Genomic DNA, 15468 nt, shown 5'->3' with positions numbered 1-15468 from the left:
CTTTTTCATCGTGTTATCTCATCATTCCTCCTTCCCATCGTTGTCGCCTGTCAAACCTCACAGACAGAGGAGGAGAGAAGTGCGTGCATGTCTGTGTGTTTTTGAAAGAGAGGGACAGAGAGAGAGAGAGCTAAAGAGAGCAGCAAACGGTAGACAAACTAACTGTGAGCAGTAGAGGCAGTTGTGGACAACCTGCAGGACAAACAACTCTCCTTTGTAAAAGCCGAGGACTTTCTGACTTCTTCTGTACCAGCTCTGGTCCTGAAGCTTCTCGCATCCAAAGAAAGATCAGGAGGGACAGAACCAGTGGACCAAACCAAAAAAGTTTTCATTTTGACATTTGCAGGCAATCTGGGATCTTTTTTCTTTTAAACAGCAAGAAGAAAACAGCATTGAAGGGGAAAAGAGGAACAATTCTTTGGTTGTCTTTGGTTCCAAACCAAATACAACACACTTGAGAGAAGAAATCTGGTCGCAAACGGCAAAACATTTTTTTTTTTTCAAGAACGAATAAAAGCGAAGAACAGAAGGCTTAAACGAAGATACCACAGGAGAAGGACAGTTACTGCCACCCAACCATGTTGCTGGACATTTGTCCCTCAGATCAAATCTGATGAAATAAAGGCAAAAATAAAACAAGAGAGAAGCAAAGGAAGAATTTCAACGTAGAAGATAATCCAAATCCATTTCTCATTTGAGATTTTCTTAATAAAAAAACAAGAAGGCAATAAAAGATCATAATTCAGAAGCCGAAGGAACAGAACGTGAAAAGAGAAAACTTAAAGAAGAAAAGAGAAGATTCCACAACAAGTGAAGAAAATTCCTCTGGAACCGGAATGCTTAAGAAGAAATAGTAAAATATGCAGAAATGACAGAAGCAAAGCATTAGTTTTAAAAAACAAAGCAAAATAAAGAAGAAAACCCATTAAGGATAAACAGAAACAGTTGAGCCTGACCATGCAGCTCCTCACTCTCCTTGCTGCTCTCTCCTCCATCCTCCACCCTGCTCCCTCTCTGGCCCCTGCGGCCAGCGTGGCCCTCAGCCGGCTGGACCGCTGGGTCCGCTCGGGGCTCCAGGTGCTGCAGTGGGACCAGCTGGACCGCTGCCTCCTCATGTCCTCCATGTCTGAGGCAGACTGCAGACGTCTCAGCCACCTGCCGCTGTCCTCTGTGGCCGTGTACATGTCGGAGCAGCGCAGCGCTGCAGGTAGGACCAGATGGAAGCATCACACTGTACCAGACAGCTGGCATCATTCAAACAGCTGCTCACTTTCACAGCATTCTGCAGAGTGGTCAGATGTGTATCTGTTGCCATTATGGTAAACCAGATGTCAGTTTTGAAAGTTTATTTCGGAGATGATCTGCTAACTTAATTTCATTACAGTTAATATATTAAGTGAAGCAAACTCCAATAGAAAACACTCTTGTCAATCTGAGAAGCTGACTGGCAGTAGATCTATCTGTGTTAACAAAGAAAAATGATTCTTAGTCATCCATAATAGATGTACAAGAAACTGTTGCTGAAAATAGGGGAGCTGAGCAAAATAAATAAATAAATAAATAAATAAATAAATAAATAAATAAATAAATAAATAAATAAATAAATAAAAAATGGTTACAGAACCTGCATTCTGTTTATCTATTTAAACTATATTACAATAATTATTATTATTGTTAACTGAAAACCATCCAAATTGATTTTTTGCATATATGTGAAGTATTTATTTATCACTGTATTTGAATACAGTGGTATGTTGTTTTTTTTCTTCATTTCTGTCAATTGTTTTCTTTTTGTTTTTGTTTTTAATAAAAAAAACAACTTTTAAAGAATTTATAAAACTGTAAAGTTAAAAACTACATTGATGTCTGTGCAAAAATGTTAAGAGAAAATAGATTTGGACAACAAAATAATTAAAAAACAACATTCTTGAATAAAAAAATGAAAGTTTATACAAATTTATGATTTAATGCTGGCCAGTGAAATTTGACCAGCCTTTTTATCTCTACTGTTATGCCTGTATTTTCTGCCTCCTGATGCCATAAGATAATTTATAAACTTGTTAAATGTATTTTAAGTACTATGTTGTTGTTTATATAGAAAATGCATCAATTCAATCTACCAATCAAACTGAATTATTTATTTAAAGAAAAAAAGTCTAAAGAAAAAAGGTGAAAAGTCTGGATTTAAAACAAAAAATCCTAATCTGATTTTTCTTCCAGTCCAATGTGACACATACTATCACAGTAGTATGTGTTTTTTGACACGCTGAACTGATTATAGTTCACTATTCGAATTCTGGTCTGTCTGAGCAGATTAAGGCAATACTGCGCTTTAGAACTAATTTTAAGATACTTTTATTTGTTTGTAAAAGTATTCATGGCTCCAGTTCGGCCTTCCAGAGCCAGAGAACAGGGAGCTTCTACATTCTACTGGCAGATTTATTCATCTGACCTGAGTCTTATTTTGGAAAACTGCACTCCTTTTATTTTAAAGCAGCAGGTGCAGCTGTTATATGGACCATGGACCAGGACCTGAGCTGTGTACTCCCATGAGATAATAACAGATGCATTAAGAATTCCCATACATATATTCATATCATCTTTATTTAATCTTTATGGATGGTGGCCATGTCATGCACAGTGAACCTCAGCCTGATTTGTCTGCTGCATTTAAAGATCCGATGTACTGGACTTGTTTTGTATTTTTCTTTTCCTCTCAAAGTTCTTCCACATATTTCACTGATCCTCATATGACTGACTCTTTTTCAATAAGTCAGAGAACTCAGTAGCAATGTTCTGCTCTTCCAGGTCCCTCAAATAAAGTCCTGGCTATCCTGCCTGACTTTTCCAGTGGTATGCTGAGCTCCAAGCTGAGGGGAAGCTTCAGTGTTGGGCGGATGATGAACAGACATCAGCAGCCCCTCTACAGTTCCTCTGCCCATGATGTTGTTCTGGTTCTGGATCCATCACCAGGGGAGAACTTTGGACACCCTGTGGTCCTCTTTTATGTGGACATGAATGTGACAAAGAAGAAATGTTCCCACCTGGACGGAATTTACTTGGGTGAGTGTTGAATATCCTGGTCTTCTTGTCTGACAATAAAATGTTTTTGTTTTCTGTTTTGGTGTATGTGAACACAGTACCTGCAAGCTGCTCTAAAACATGTTTTAGAGCAGTTAGACCTACTGTGCAATTAAAGCTGTGACAGAATTTAACTTGTGGTTCAGTACAATGCACTGCAAAAAGTCCCCTCCTCCCATATCTGGTCACATTAAATGCAAAAAGTTGATTGCGTTTTGTTAAGTTATGCGTAACTTCAAAGTGGAAGGAAACTATAAAAAGTTTTCAAACATGTTTTCAAATCAAAATTTTAAAAATGTACATTTGTGTTCAGTCACTGAGTGATGGTGGGAGTTTTTCTTGTATTCGGTGGGTTGCTGGCTTGAGCCCCTGCTCTGTCCATCTCTGTGCTTGTGTAAAGACACTTCACACACTTTGCCTGTTGATGGTGGTAGAAAGGGCAGACGGTTCTGCAGCTTGACACTGTGTGTGAACCAGAATGGGAATGGCTGATTCCACTGTTATGTCATTTATAATGTATTTTTGGCCTGTCCAGAAAAACATTATAAATGAAGTCTGATGTCAGTACTGTACAGGCTAACTACATGGTGGCTAGCTAATTCAGTAATTTAATTTAGGTGGGTTGGACCAGGACTGCATCTAAAAGTTGCAGAGTTGTGTGTCCTAAAACACAATCACTTCCTGTTTAGACCCTGGAACCAGATATCATGTCTTCGTAGATCTGTGGTTGAGCTTTTTTCATAATTCAGATTTTTTTTTTTTCTAGTGTCGCCTGTAAGGGTTCATTATAGATGGTTTCATACATAGTTAATGAGAGAGGAGCCTTCAGTCAGTTTATAAAGACCAGACTGTAGACCTAAACATAAAGGAACATAAAGGAGCTAGTGACGTCTTTTTTCTTCTTCTTTTTTTTTTTTTTTTTTTTTTTGCTAGTGCAAAAACTTTACCAAGTTTGACCCTCTCAGGGCGAGGCATCAACTTGTAACCTCTAAGGCTCAAGGAAAAAAAGCTCTTATTGATTTAGAAGAAGGAAGCTTCCAATCTTGGTTGTAAACCTGGAGTATCCTTGTGAAGGTACACAGTTCAGTGAGGTAAAAGAATGTTTTGATTGAACAGCAAGTGAGAGCACTCAAAGCATCCGAAAGGTGTAAGTGTAGCCGTGACTGTTCCAGCATGACATTCATTTGTTGCTAATTTTGCAAAACTACATGCTTTGTGTACGTAGTATGAATAAATTCTTAATCAAAATGTAAAGCCCTGCTTCAGTCACATGGAAAAGAAAGTAAAAGTTCTATGCAGATGGCCTCCCAGAAAGATTTATTACACTATTACATTTAGTAGTCATTCAGATTATTTTTAAATAATCTTCTTGATATTTCTAGGCTCAGTTTTTTTCGGTAGAAACCGGCTGATCTATGGAGAAAACTTGAGAGTTTACAGAAGACAAACTATGGACCCATTCCTGTAGAAGATATCTGAAGGGACACAGAGGTGTGTCAAAGTTTCTGAGCTCCTGCTGTGAGAAAAGTTAAGGCCAGATGTTAAGGTCACTTTGCCCCAGTGTCACACGAACACGCTTCTGTCAATTATTCATATCTGCCCATGCTGCAAAGTACCTCCTGCTGGGCTGGCTGCGGTGAATGGGTTTGCATGACTTTCTCAATATTTGACAAAACCCCACATAACTTTACTGAAAAAGAATAAAATAAAAAAAAAAAAAAACGAGAAAATAATTTTATGCTGATGAAATTCACATTTAAACCTTTCCAAATTTTTTATAAATTACAACCACAAATTTCTGCTATTTATATGTTTTAAAAACAAACATCTGAAAACTGTGCCATGTATTTGTAAGCTATATTGGGCCAAAATGCTCCTGTTTCATCAAGCCGAAGATCATAACGATACGGCATACTGGATTTCTTAGAACAGTTCAACACTCTTGTAACCCTTCCATCAAGGGTAGATCCCTGTTACTCAAATCTTTGGAAGGTTCAAATCATATTTTTTGACTGCAGGAAACAGTGAGAAACTATTCAGTCTGGACGATGTTTCCCCACCTGTAGGAGATGAGTGTTTGACTCTGGCTTTGAAGGGTCGCTGCCAGAACCAGCTGAAGCGCCGCCAGACTGGTCCACAGAGGTTGTTGGGCAGCAGACGGGTGGCAGGTGGGACGCTGGGTGGAGGCGCCGCTGGCAGCCGCCTGCTGGAACGAGCCATCGGAAGTTTCTGTGAGGTTCACTTTCTGCCACTGGTGGTTGCCGTCGGAGACAGCAGTTGGACGCAGAGACTCAAATGTGTTGGTAGGTCTGCACTGTGCCATACTGCCAACACATTTCTAATGGCTTTTTCTATGTAGTTTCTCCTTGTTGCTTTTTCTTTTGTTCACATCAGCATTTATGTTTTTCTGTTTTTTCTAGTCTGATTGAGTGGAATGCATTATGGGAATTCTGCAACCAAATACCAGCTGTGTCTTTTCTAAAATGTTGCTCCTGCTTTTGGTAAACTGACTTTACTTTCTGCGAGGCTCTGGATCTCCTTGTTCCTTTGTCACATTGCATCCTGGTATTGCAAAAGTTCCCTCATCAACATCACATGTTCTCAAAACCAACTGAGCCCTGGGAAGTGAAGTACCAGTGGGACCATGTGCTCAGTTTCAATATGTATGTCTGTAATCAGCATGCTTTCACTTTGCTTCATTTTGTCCCAATGTAATAAAAAGGCTAAGACTCAGATTTAATGACAACCCTGTCTGATGTAACGCAGACTTGTTAGTGTTTGTCAAACTTCATTAAGAAGATACATATGCAGCAAAATACAGTGTGCATAATCATATAATAAAATGGTCATCAAGTTGATAATGTTATGAACAAACTTTGAGTGTTCAAGCCAACAGATTCCACTGTGTCTGACTTTCCCATAATGTATAAAAACAGAGTCTTTCTGTTCCAGACTTGCTGCAGCGTTTGGGATCACAGTCTTGTTGATGACAGTTAAAGTGAAGCTACAACTCTTGGACAAATGGGCTCACGTTTGGCTCAAGAATTTTTTTTAAGATACAGAGGAATTTATGTAATTCATTTGAATTTTACTGCCATGAATGTTAACATTTCCTCTGCTCACTGAGTCCAGGAGAGCCTAAGATGGAGTTCATTATTTTTTTGCAGTTTCTCTGAGCCTTACAAAACCTGACATCAGGGAGATTTTCTTTGGATGTGTCTAACCCATTCAGTTTGACCTCTGTTTTATTTTAGGCGTGGATTTTCAACCCCTTTAGACTGAGGAGAAGTCTGGTCTCATTACTATTGCCTTTCGTCCCTGGTATTAACACAGAACTGACAAAACTTTGACTTTCATAGGAAAGGTTTTGACCTCTCAGTTCACACTGATGAGGTTCTGGTAATCAAGTGCATTTAAATAAAGATTCTACTTTCTCTCTTAAAATTAAAGAATGCAGATGGGTTGAGCTGAGATTTTCCACATGTTGTCCACATAGCTTCATTTTGGATTAATATATAGTTTATTATTTTTTAAAGGTTTTATTGGCTCTAGTGGCCTTTATTTGATAGTTAATTGACAGGAAAGTGGGTAATGAAGGAAGGGGAAGACATGCAGCAAAGATCACCAGACCGGTAATCGAACCTGTGACAGCCACGTGGAGGACTAAGGCCTCCATATGTGGGTTGTGCTTAACTCCTGCACCACCACAGCACATCCCAGGATTAATATATCATTTCTGTGGAATAGGTGCTGTTTGTACACTTGAGGTTAGATTTTATAGCTGAACTATAATTTTAAAGCAAAGAGAATAAAAACTAACATTTGCTTTCAATACAATCTCTATTTTATCCACAGCGTTGTATTATTAATAGGTCTTAAGATATTACACTGACCAAATCCAAATGGTCATTGTCAATGTAGGGAAACATTTAAGTAACCAGCAGCCATTTTATCAAACTGTCTGTCTTTATGGTTTGTTTTGTGTTTCACTCTTTTGCTTAAACTCTTCCAAGGTACTGTAGTTTTTCAAATATATATTTTTTTGTAGTCACTTTCTGTGCTGTTAAAGTTTTGCATATTTGTATGTCATTATTTGTATTTTTGTTTTCCTCTATTTTTCCATTCTCAAACTTACTTTGAGTGGTAAGTCAAAGTAAGTTTGACTTACCATTTTATTGGTTTTGTTAATATTCAGTTATTTTAGGGAAATATTTTTAGGAATGTTTATGTCAACATGTAACAACACAACATTTATAACACAATAACATTTAGTAATTAGAAAGCACAAAATTAGACTTTGATGCAATCATTTCACTTTATATGATAGTTTATACAACAAGTTGGCCATTGGCTCCCAACACAGTTGTTAAAGATTTAAAGAAATAAAAGTTTGTAACTGGGTACAGTAAGTCTGATCTGACCTCATGGGGAGCCCAGTTGTTTTGGAGCTTGACAACCTTTCCCTGTGATGGTTTTCCTCTTCTGAGCTTTTCCTCTTTCTCCTCCGATAGACAACCCAGAGTTTGCCAGGTGTCCCCAGGAGCTTCCCATGAGCTCTCCCAGTCTCCCAGTATCAAGCTGTGAGCTCAATAAAAACACCAGGCGCTGCCACCAGCAGCCACTGGCCACACACCTGTCCTGCCGCCTCTACCAGACCTGTGACCATGCTGTTCTCATCTCAGGTTGGACCATTTGTCAGATGATTAAAACATCTTTAAACACAATTGGAAATAACTTCTACAACTTCTGGGTACTGAAGTTGTTCAAATTTTGATGAAGTTTTGATGAATTTTTAACTTATTTCAGCATTTTGGACACAAACACAGGTTGGAGTCAAAGTCAAGATGCAAAGACAAATTTCACTGTGAGGCACATTAAAAAGTACCCATGCAATTCCACTCAAAAAAAAGTCTGGCATCCAGCACAGTCTGGGGTTTCTCCCCCCTTTGCTCAAATTCTGTCTGGTAAACATTCAACTGGGCCAATCAGTGGACAGAAGGAGAAATTCTGAACGACGATGTTGCTTTTCTGCACTGTTTTAGAATTGTAGTCGGCCAGTTTTAGCAATGACAGCAGAGGAAGCTATTCCGTACCTTTAGGGACTTCATAATCATAGACTAACACCATGTTAATAACAGTTTAGTTCAGAGTTTATCTTGAACAAAACATCATAAATTATAAAGTACCAAAAAATTACAAAAAAGTATCAATATACATTAGATAAAGACCTTAAGGGACTGGTTCACACAAAACAAAACCTGAAACGGACACCAAAGGCAAGTTGGATTCTGCTCATTTTCCTCAATGTCATAAATGTGTTATTTACTGAAGAAGTGTAACTTTAATCATCTGCCTGTATTTATGTATCTATATATGTATGTGCGTTTGTTTGTGTGTACAGGTGGTTGGCAGCCTCAGATGACATTTCAGCATCACGCTCAGAATCTTCAGAAGTTCTACAAAATGCTCAGAAACAATGGTTTCCATAAAAATCACATCAACACTTTCTTCGCCAGCAGTGGACAGCTTCTAGGTAGGAAATGAACAAGCTCTATGATACAGAAAGCTATGTCAAAGTATATGCAGCGACTCAGAATCCTGTAATTAAAAGTTTAATTGTTGTAGAACCAGTCAGGAATTATGGTAAAAGTTATGCAGCACAAAACAGGGACAAATAATACTTTATCACAAAATAGTAGTAATAGAAATAAGTAAAGTGACAATCTGATTAAGTAGGCTTTTCCCTTTTCTCGGAAGCATCTGTGAACAATAATAATTTCAATTCTGATTTAATTGACTAAACAAGTTCTGCACATTGTATGTTTTCAGGAAGCTCTTCCAGAACCTGGAAACAGAGAATCTAAATGTTTAGTGCTGATCCTGCAGCACTAAACAGAGCAACATTTTCTTGATCTGCAAGCACAGTTGACTTGGCAATTTTGGCCCACATGAGAAAAGTTTGGACACCCCTGGTCTTTTGTTGATAGATGAAAGAAATTCTGCAATGGATTTAGTCCCAAGAGCATTCAAACCTGTATATTTCCATTTGTCTTTTATATTCAAAGTAATTCAATTCAACAATAGTTTATTTACCTAAAATGGAAAATAAATGTTGTCACAGCTCATACTTAGCATCTTCAAAAGTCTACAAAAGAATAAGTCAAAAATAGGGTAACAGAGCTACTCCAACATCCTGCAGCCATGAGCGGTTTAATTGTAGAAAAATATTCTGAAAAAGAATTCTAGAATCATATGTTAAAATACTGGAACTCAGAAATCAAGTTTATTTGCGTAGGACATTTCAGCAACGAAGCAGTTCAAAAACAGAAGATGTATTTTCTTTCACCCGGTCTGGATGGAAACAGGAAAAATCTCTGATAAAGATTCTACTAAATGCAATAAATTACACAACGCACAGCAAAACCTCATGAAACTGTATTAGAACTGAACCTCTTCTTTCTTTTCTATGTGCACCGAAGATGTCGAGGGCGTCTACTCAGCAACAGAGAAGGCAGTGATCCGTAACCATGTGTCATACATTTGCCGGAAGCAGCATTGTGCCGACACTCTGGTTCTGTACCTGAACTCACCAACACGCACTGATGGAACCATGCTGCTGTGGGACGCCAACCTGAATGGCATCGTAAGAGAAACACTGAAACAAAACACACATTGCTCACTATAGTGAGGGAGGATTGTGAGCAGCCAATGGTTGCTGCCAATAATAAGAAAAAAAAGGGAGGGAGACATAAATATTAATGTAAATGTTGCTGTGGTGAGAGCCACTTTGACCCTCGACATTGAAGGATTTGGCTGCTCCAGATATCAAACAGACTGGTCTGCTATGGGATGCTGTGTGCTGTCCAACTTTTAATCTGCTTTGACGTCCCAGGATTTATGGACAGCTGAGTGCGAGGATATGAGCTTATTACTGCAACATATAACATTTCTTAGTACCTGAGTGCTGCTCTTGCCTATTGCCTATTACTTTGCTGCTTATTATTGTGCAAGATTGTTATGTTCTGTTGTTAAATAAGTATGTCTTCTCCTAAATTGAAAATGAAGCAGTCCCCCAGCTTTTTAAGAATGTTCAGCCTCGACAAGTGATTGTAAAGTTCTTTATTACAGCAGCTTCCATCAGATGCAGTAGATCTACTGGATCACTGTGAAAACTGAAAGTATACATACAAACATATTCTCATAAGAGAACATGGGATTGTAATACAAATGAAATAAAAAAAGATATACTGCATTGATTTCAGGGCAATGTAATACAGAAATATATGTTTCTATAAATGGGCGCTATTATTACCTAAAATATTTTTTTTACTCACTCAGCTCCTTCAGACTAGCCAGCAGCAGTTAGCAAACACCTGGTGGAGCTGAACATCTGCTGAGTTCATTATAGGAGCTACTTCCCAGTGAAACGTTGGTAAAGACGTTGTTGAAGGGTTAACAGAGGAGCCATGTTGTGATGACTTCCTGAAGGTGGAGTTTCAGAAAGAGCAGAGGTCCAATTTAAAAGCGTTAAATTATAAAGTCAAATTTCTTTTAAGTCATATTTTATACATGTAGCACTTCTATAATAACTGAAAGTAGCATAGTTACTTGATTGTGGTTTAAAGTGGCACTATGTACCAGGAAAATACATATTATTAAACATCTGAATACTGCTGACCAGCTGCTTTCTAGCTGTTCATGTCAGAACTAATTACTGCAAGCTTTTACAAGGCACACTCTTCCTGGCTCCTGCCTCCATCCATAAAATTCAAAGAAACTTTTTGAAAACAGCAAATTTCATTAAATAAAAAGAGACAAAGATCTTTTAAATAACAAACATAATTTAAAATTTAATTTTCCATTCATTCCATTCTATCTTTTTTTTATAAAGCACTTTAAAAACAACACAGTTGCCCAAAGTCTACTTTGGTCAACTGATTGAGTTGATTTCCACAACTGGAAATTGATAAAAATAATACAAATACAATGACAATAACTGTAAAAACCTACACTTCAGGTTGAGTTAAAAGCCAGTGAATAAAACAACCAATTTTTAAGAGAAGACTTAAAAACATGAAGAGATTCAGTTTGTCTGATATGTGATGTTAACCCGTTCCACAGTTCTGGGGCAGTAACAGAACTGTGGAACGGTTCTGTTACAGCTCCACAGTAACAGAACTTGTCACCTCTCAACTTTCGGGACGACTAACATCAACTGATATGACCTAAGACAGTGAGGGAACATACAGCTGGTGCACGTCAGACATGCAGAGATTTAAAAAATTTAAAATCAACCCTAAAGTGTTCTGGAAGTCAGAGAGGAGATGTCAAAACAGGAGTAATGTGCTCTTGATTCCCAGTACTGGTTAAAAGCCGAGCAGCAGCATTTAAAACCAACTGGAGCCTAGAAAGTGACTTGTGATTTAGGCCGATATAAAGCTCAGTTTAGCATGATCTAAGCAAATTCAGATAAAAGCATGAATAGTGATGCAGAGAAAAAAAAGGTACTTAGGTTTGTTGTCTTAGATAAAAAAAAAAGCTGGATTTGACAACTGAGCAAACCTGTGTAACAAATCTAAGACTGCAACCCAGCCTTGCACTGAGGTTTACTGCAATAGGTGTCTTGTAATTTAAAACAGTTTACAGTCTGCTGCAGACAAGAAATGTATTTTTACATCTAAGGTGATCAAGGTGATTATGCTGAACCTGAACAGGAAAATTGTGTTTTCAGTCAAATAAGAGTTCTAGTCAAATACTTCCTTTGTTTATGAAACCCACATTTCCTTTTGTACTTGTTGTTTTTAGTCATTAATCTGAAATGACAAACTAATGCTACTGACAGAGCATGCTACAGTTTCATTTTTGTTGCTTTGATGTCTCTACCTGTCCTCTTCCTGAGCAGGCTGACCTGAAGGAGCGCTACTCAGTCAGCGAACTGCTGGCTGACCTGGCCGGCTGCAGGGCCACTCGGGTTCTCCTGTTTGTAGATCAGAGCTACAGTGGGGTCTTGTCCAAAAGGCTAAGAAGTTCCCAGAAACACCATAATGTGGTGTTGATCCAGCATCAGTCCCACCAGACCCACAGGTTGTTCCCAGGCTGGGATGATAACAGCTGGTCTTCTATCAGTGCTGCCACTTGCCTGTTAGACCACCTGGAGAAGGCAAGTTTTCACGCATTTGCTTTATTTTTTGTTTCTCTGGTTTTCCACTGATCTGATCTTAAACTGGTACTGTTATTTTCAGGTTGATGGGATGTCTCAGCTCTTGGAGCCGTGGGCCGGCCTGTTAAATGTGACGTTGGCAGGAGCTCCGTGTAACGCGACCCCCCCTCTTACAGACAGTGAGATGCAGCGAGAGTATCAGGGCTGCCAGAACCTTCCGACTGCTCTGTGGTATCAGAAGTATGGGAGGACCAACTGAGAGACACCAACAGACTTATCCAAACAGGACAGGCAGGGACATTTTATCTCCAGTGTATGTTTGCCGGCGTGTGTGTCTGTGTGTGTATTTTGGTTTGGGAGGCTTATGCTTGTTAAAAGTTCAGTTTAACTGTGTTAGACACTGCTGTGTGTTTATTTTATGACATAAGTCTACTCATCTCAATGGGACGCTCTGAACACCATGTGATCTGTGTGTGTGGGTGTGTGGGAGTGTGTTCACGAGTTCAGCAAAAGGACAGTCTATCTCAAGGGCCAACACCAGCTTACATTATGGTCAGAGTGTGTGTTTGTGTACAGCACGTCTCATGGGCACTTTAACATTTTAGATCCAATCATCGCCCTATTTTTATCCTCACACCGGTGTCCTTCCATGATCTTATTTTAATCTGCCCTGAATTCAACAGTTTTTTTTCTTCTCCTCTGAATCCTGTTCACATCTTTTTAAATCTAACTTTTAAATTGTTGTGTCAGCTGACTACCTTAACTTTCTTCTGATTGCTCAGAATTTCTTCTCTTAAAAAGACAGACACAGTAAAAAAGCTGAAATATATGTATTTACATAGTGACTGTGGACAATTAATATAACAAAAAACATTATTAGTTTTATTCTTTACAGAGGTGTTACAGGAATTCCAGTACTCTATATACAGCACTGGAAAAAATGAAGAGATCACTACCCTGAAGCCCAATGAAAACCTCATGGTTATTCCACCAAATATTGATTTCTGATCTCTTCCTGAGTTAAACCTTTATAGTTATTTCTAAATGGATATGAACTTGTTTGTGGAGACCTTATTTGAGGTCTAAAAGCACCTTGTATTTTCTGTTATTTTGACCATTTCTCTTTTTCTGCTAATAAATACTAGATTTTTGCTTGGGATTTTGGAGACATGTTGTCAGTAGTTCATAGAATAAAAGAACAATGTTCATTTTGCACAAACATATACGTATAAAAAGCAAAATCCAAGAAACTGATCATTTTAAGTGATGTCTTAATTTTTTCCCGGAGCTGTATACCTATTGGTATTTACACCAAAAAAAACAACTTTCACACAATAATATGAACATTTTGAATTAAATATTAGTCTTACTAATGTGAGTTCAGTGACATGAGTATCTAGAAGTCACAGGTATTTATTGGGTCTGATACGATTAATAATAACATTATACACTCAGGTATACAAGCTAAATATCAGTACCATGATCTGGGTTGTAGACTGAACACTAAGGCTATGTCTACACAGCATGTTTAGACGCTCAGTAATTTTTTTTTCTGAAATCAGATTTTATTTGCATGGTTGTTTCTGCTACTGCATGATGTGACCACAATGAGACTTCTTAAAACCCCAAATGCACAGATGAGGAACGATAACCTTCAAACAGCAGCAGAAGTTCCAATGGATGGAACCGTCTACAGATCAGTTTGGGTTGGTGTTGGATATTTCTGCTTTTACTGCAGTTGACAACTGTTCACTTCCAGTCCTGCCTTGATTAAAATTTTAAAGGAATCCACTACAACCTAAGCAGTTAGTATATTTTTCATGTGTGTGTTTTCAGTGTCATGGGTGATGTAAGCAGTCTGATCGTCTCCCTCACATTTGTGCACCAATAACCATTCCTCACTTTAGTTCAAAACAGAGAGGTTGGATTCTTCGGACTTTACTTGATTATATCATGTTCTGGCTGTAATTTTAGTGATAATATATTTGATCTTTTGCTCTTGGCAGCCATGTACACCTGCTGGCTCTATTCTACCTATTCAGAATTGGTCTCAAATATTATCTAAGGTTCTCATTACCATACAGTTGAAACTAGAAGTTTACATACACCAAATAAAAGGACATATTTTTTCTTAAGTTAAATCAGTCAACACTTCTCTTTATTTGAACAAGTAACATGTCAGAAAAAATAAAATAATTATGGAAAAAACAAAAAATGTCATAGTAATAATAATCAAACTTAAATAAATGTCAGTTTTTGGTAGTATTGCCTATGGAAATCCTATTTAGACCATTTCAGGACGTCTCATCATTGCTCAGAGAGAAAGTAATGATTTTGTCTGTCAACTTTTTATTCTTTCTCTCATTTTTGTGGCATTTAGTGAATCCAAATAATTTTGATAATTCTAACTGATCTAAAACTAGAGAAGCTTGGTCTGATTTAATTTCAATGAGAAAAAGTAGTATGTGTCTTTCTATGTGGTTTATGTCTGATTTTAACTGTACATGTTTCTTTCATCACATAGAAAAAATATTTAAAAAGTGTAAAAGAGAGCAGGTCACTTTAACGAACCAAACCAGCCTGAATCCATTGTGTATTGGTTTTCTATGGATGGGACACAAATTTTATTGTGTCTGATGACAGTAATGGCTGGTTCTCATTCTGCCAGTATGACTCGTACATTTATCAGATCAGGGATTGCTGAAGCAACCAATTTGTAGTTTCATTTTAAAAACAGTGTTTAAGAATTATGGCAGCTGGGATTTAATCTCACTGAGCATAATAAATGTGTTTTGAACTGAACATAAACTAAAAATATGTTTACAATTAGTCTGACTTTTGGAAAAGTGTTTAAAATTCGAAACAATTTTAAGAAAAGTTTCAACCCACACATTTCATGGAATCAGAACGTCAAGTCTGAAGAGACAGAGAATCTAGCAAACAACAAATTAGTTGGCTGCCATTAAAATGAAGAGCGACGGCAGTCCCTCCTGCAAAACACAGTAACTACTGCATTTAATCAAATCTTCAGAATGTGTCTGCTAAAATCCCATAATCTGATCACCTTGAACCTGTTCTCTACCCTAACAGGATGTATAATGTTCTGTCCAGTGATGTTTGTCTAAATGTTAACAGTAATCCCATAAAGCACATCCTCTTGAACTGTCTTTTCCTCTCGCTGTTACACAGAGCTGTTGTGGAAATGTAACAATTTGATGTTCAGTCAG

The 15468-nt window shown here is 37.8% G+C and overlaps 1 protein-coding gene across 1 annotated transcript; it reads left to right on the top strand.

Moving 5' to 3' along the window:
- Positions 1–45: 45 nt before the first annotated feature.
- Positions 46–13400, top strand: si:ch211-67e16.11. The gene is made up of 8 exons (XM_044130997.1): positions 46–1207; positions 2809–3063; positions 5148–5384; positions 7593–7763; positions 8483–8614; positions 9561–9724; positions 11984–12241; positions 12324–13400. Exons 1-8 carry the CDS (start codon positions 958–960, stop codon positions 12498–12500), a joined length of 1644 nt encoding a protein of 547 aa, XP_043986932.1. The 5' UTR covers positions 46–957; the 3' UTR covers positions 12501–13400.
- The last annotated feature ends 2068 nt before the right edge of the window (positions 13401–15468 follow it).

The sequence above is a fragment of the Gambusia affinis genome, linkage group LG11 (genome assembly GCF_019740435.1).
Source record: "Gambusia affinis linkage group LG11, SWU_Gaff_1.0, whole genome shotgun sequence".
NCBI lineage: Eukaryota > Metazoa > Chordata > Actinopteri > Cyprinodontiformes > Poeciliidae > Gambusia > Gambusia affinis.
This window is presented reverse-complemented; position numbering and strand designations above follow the sequence as displayed.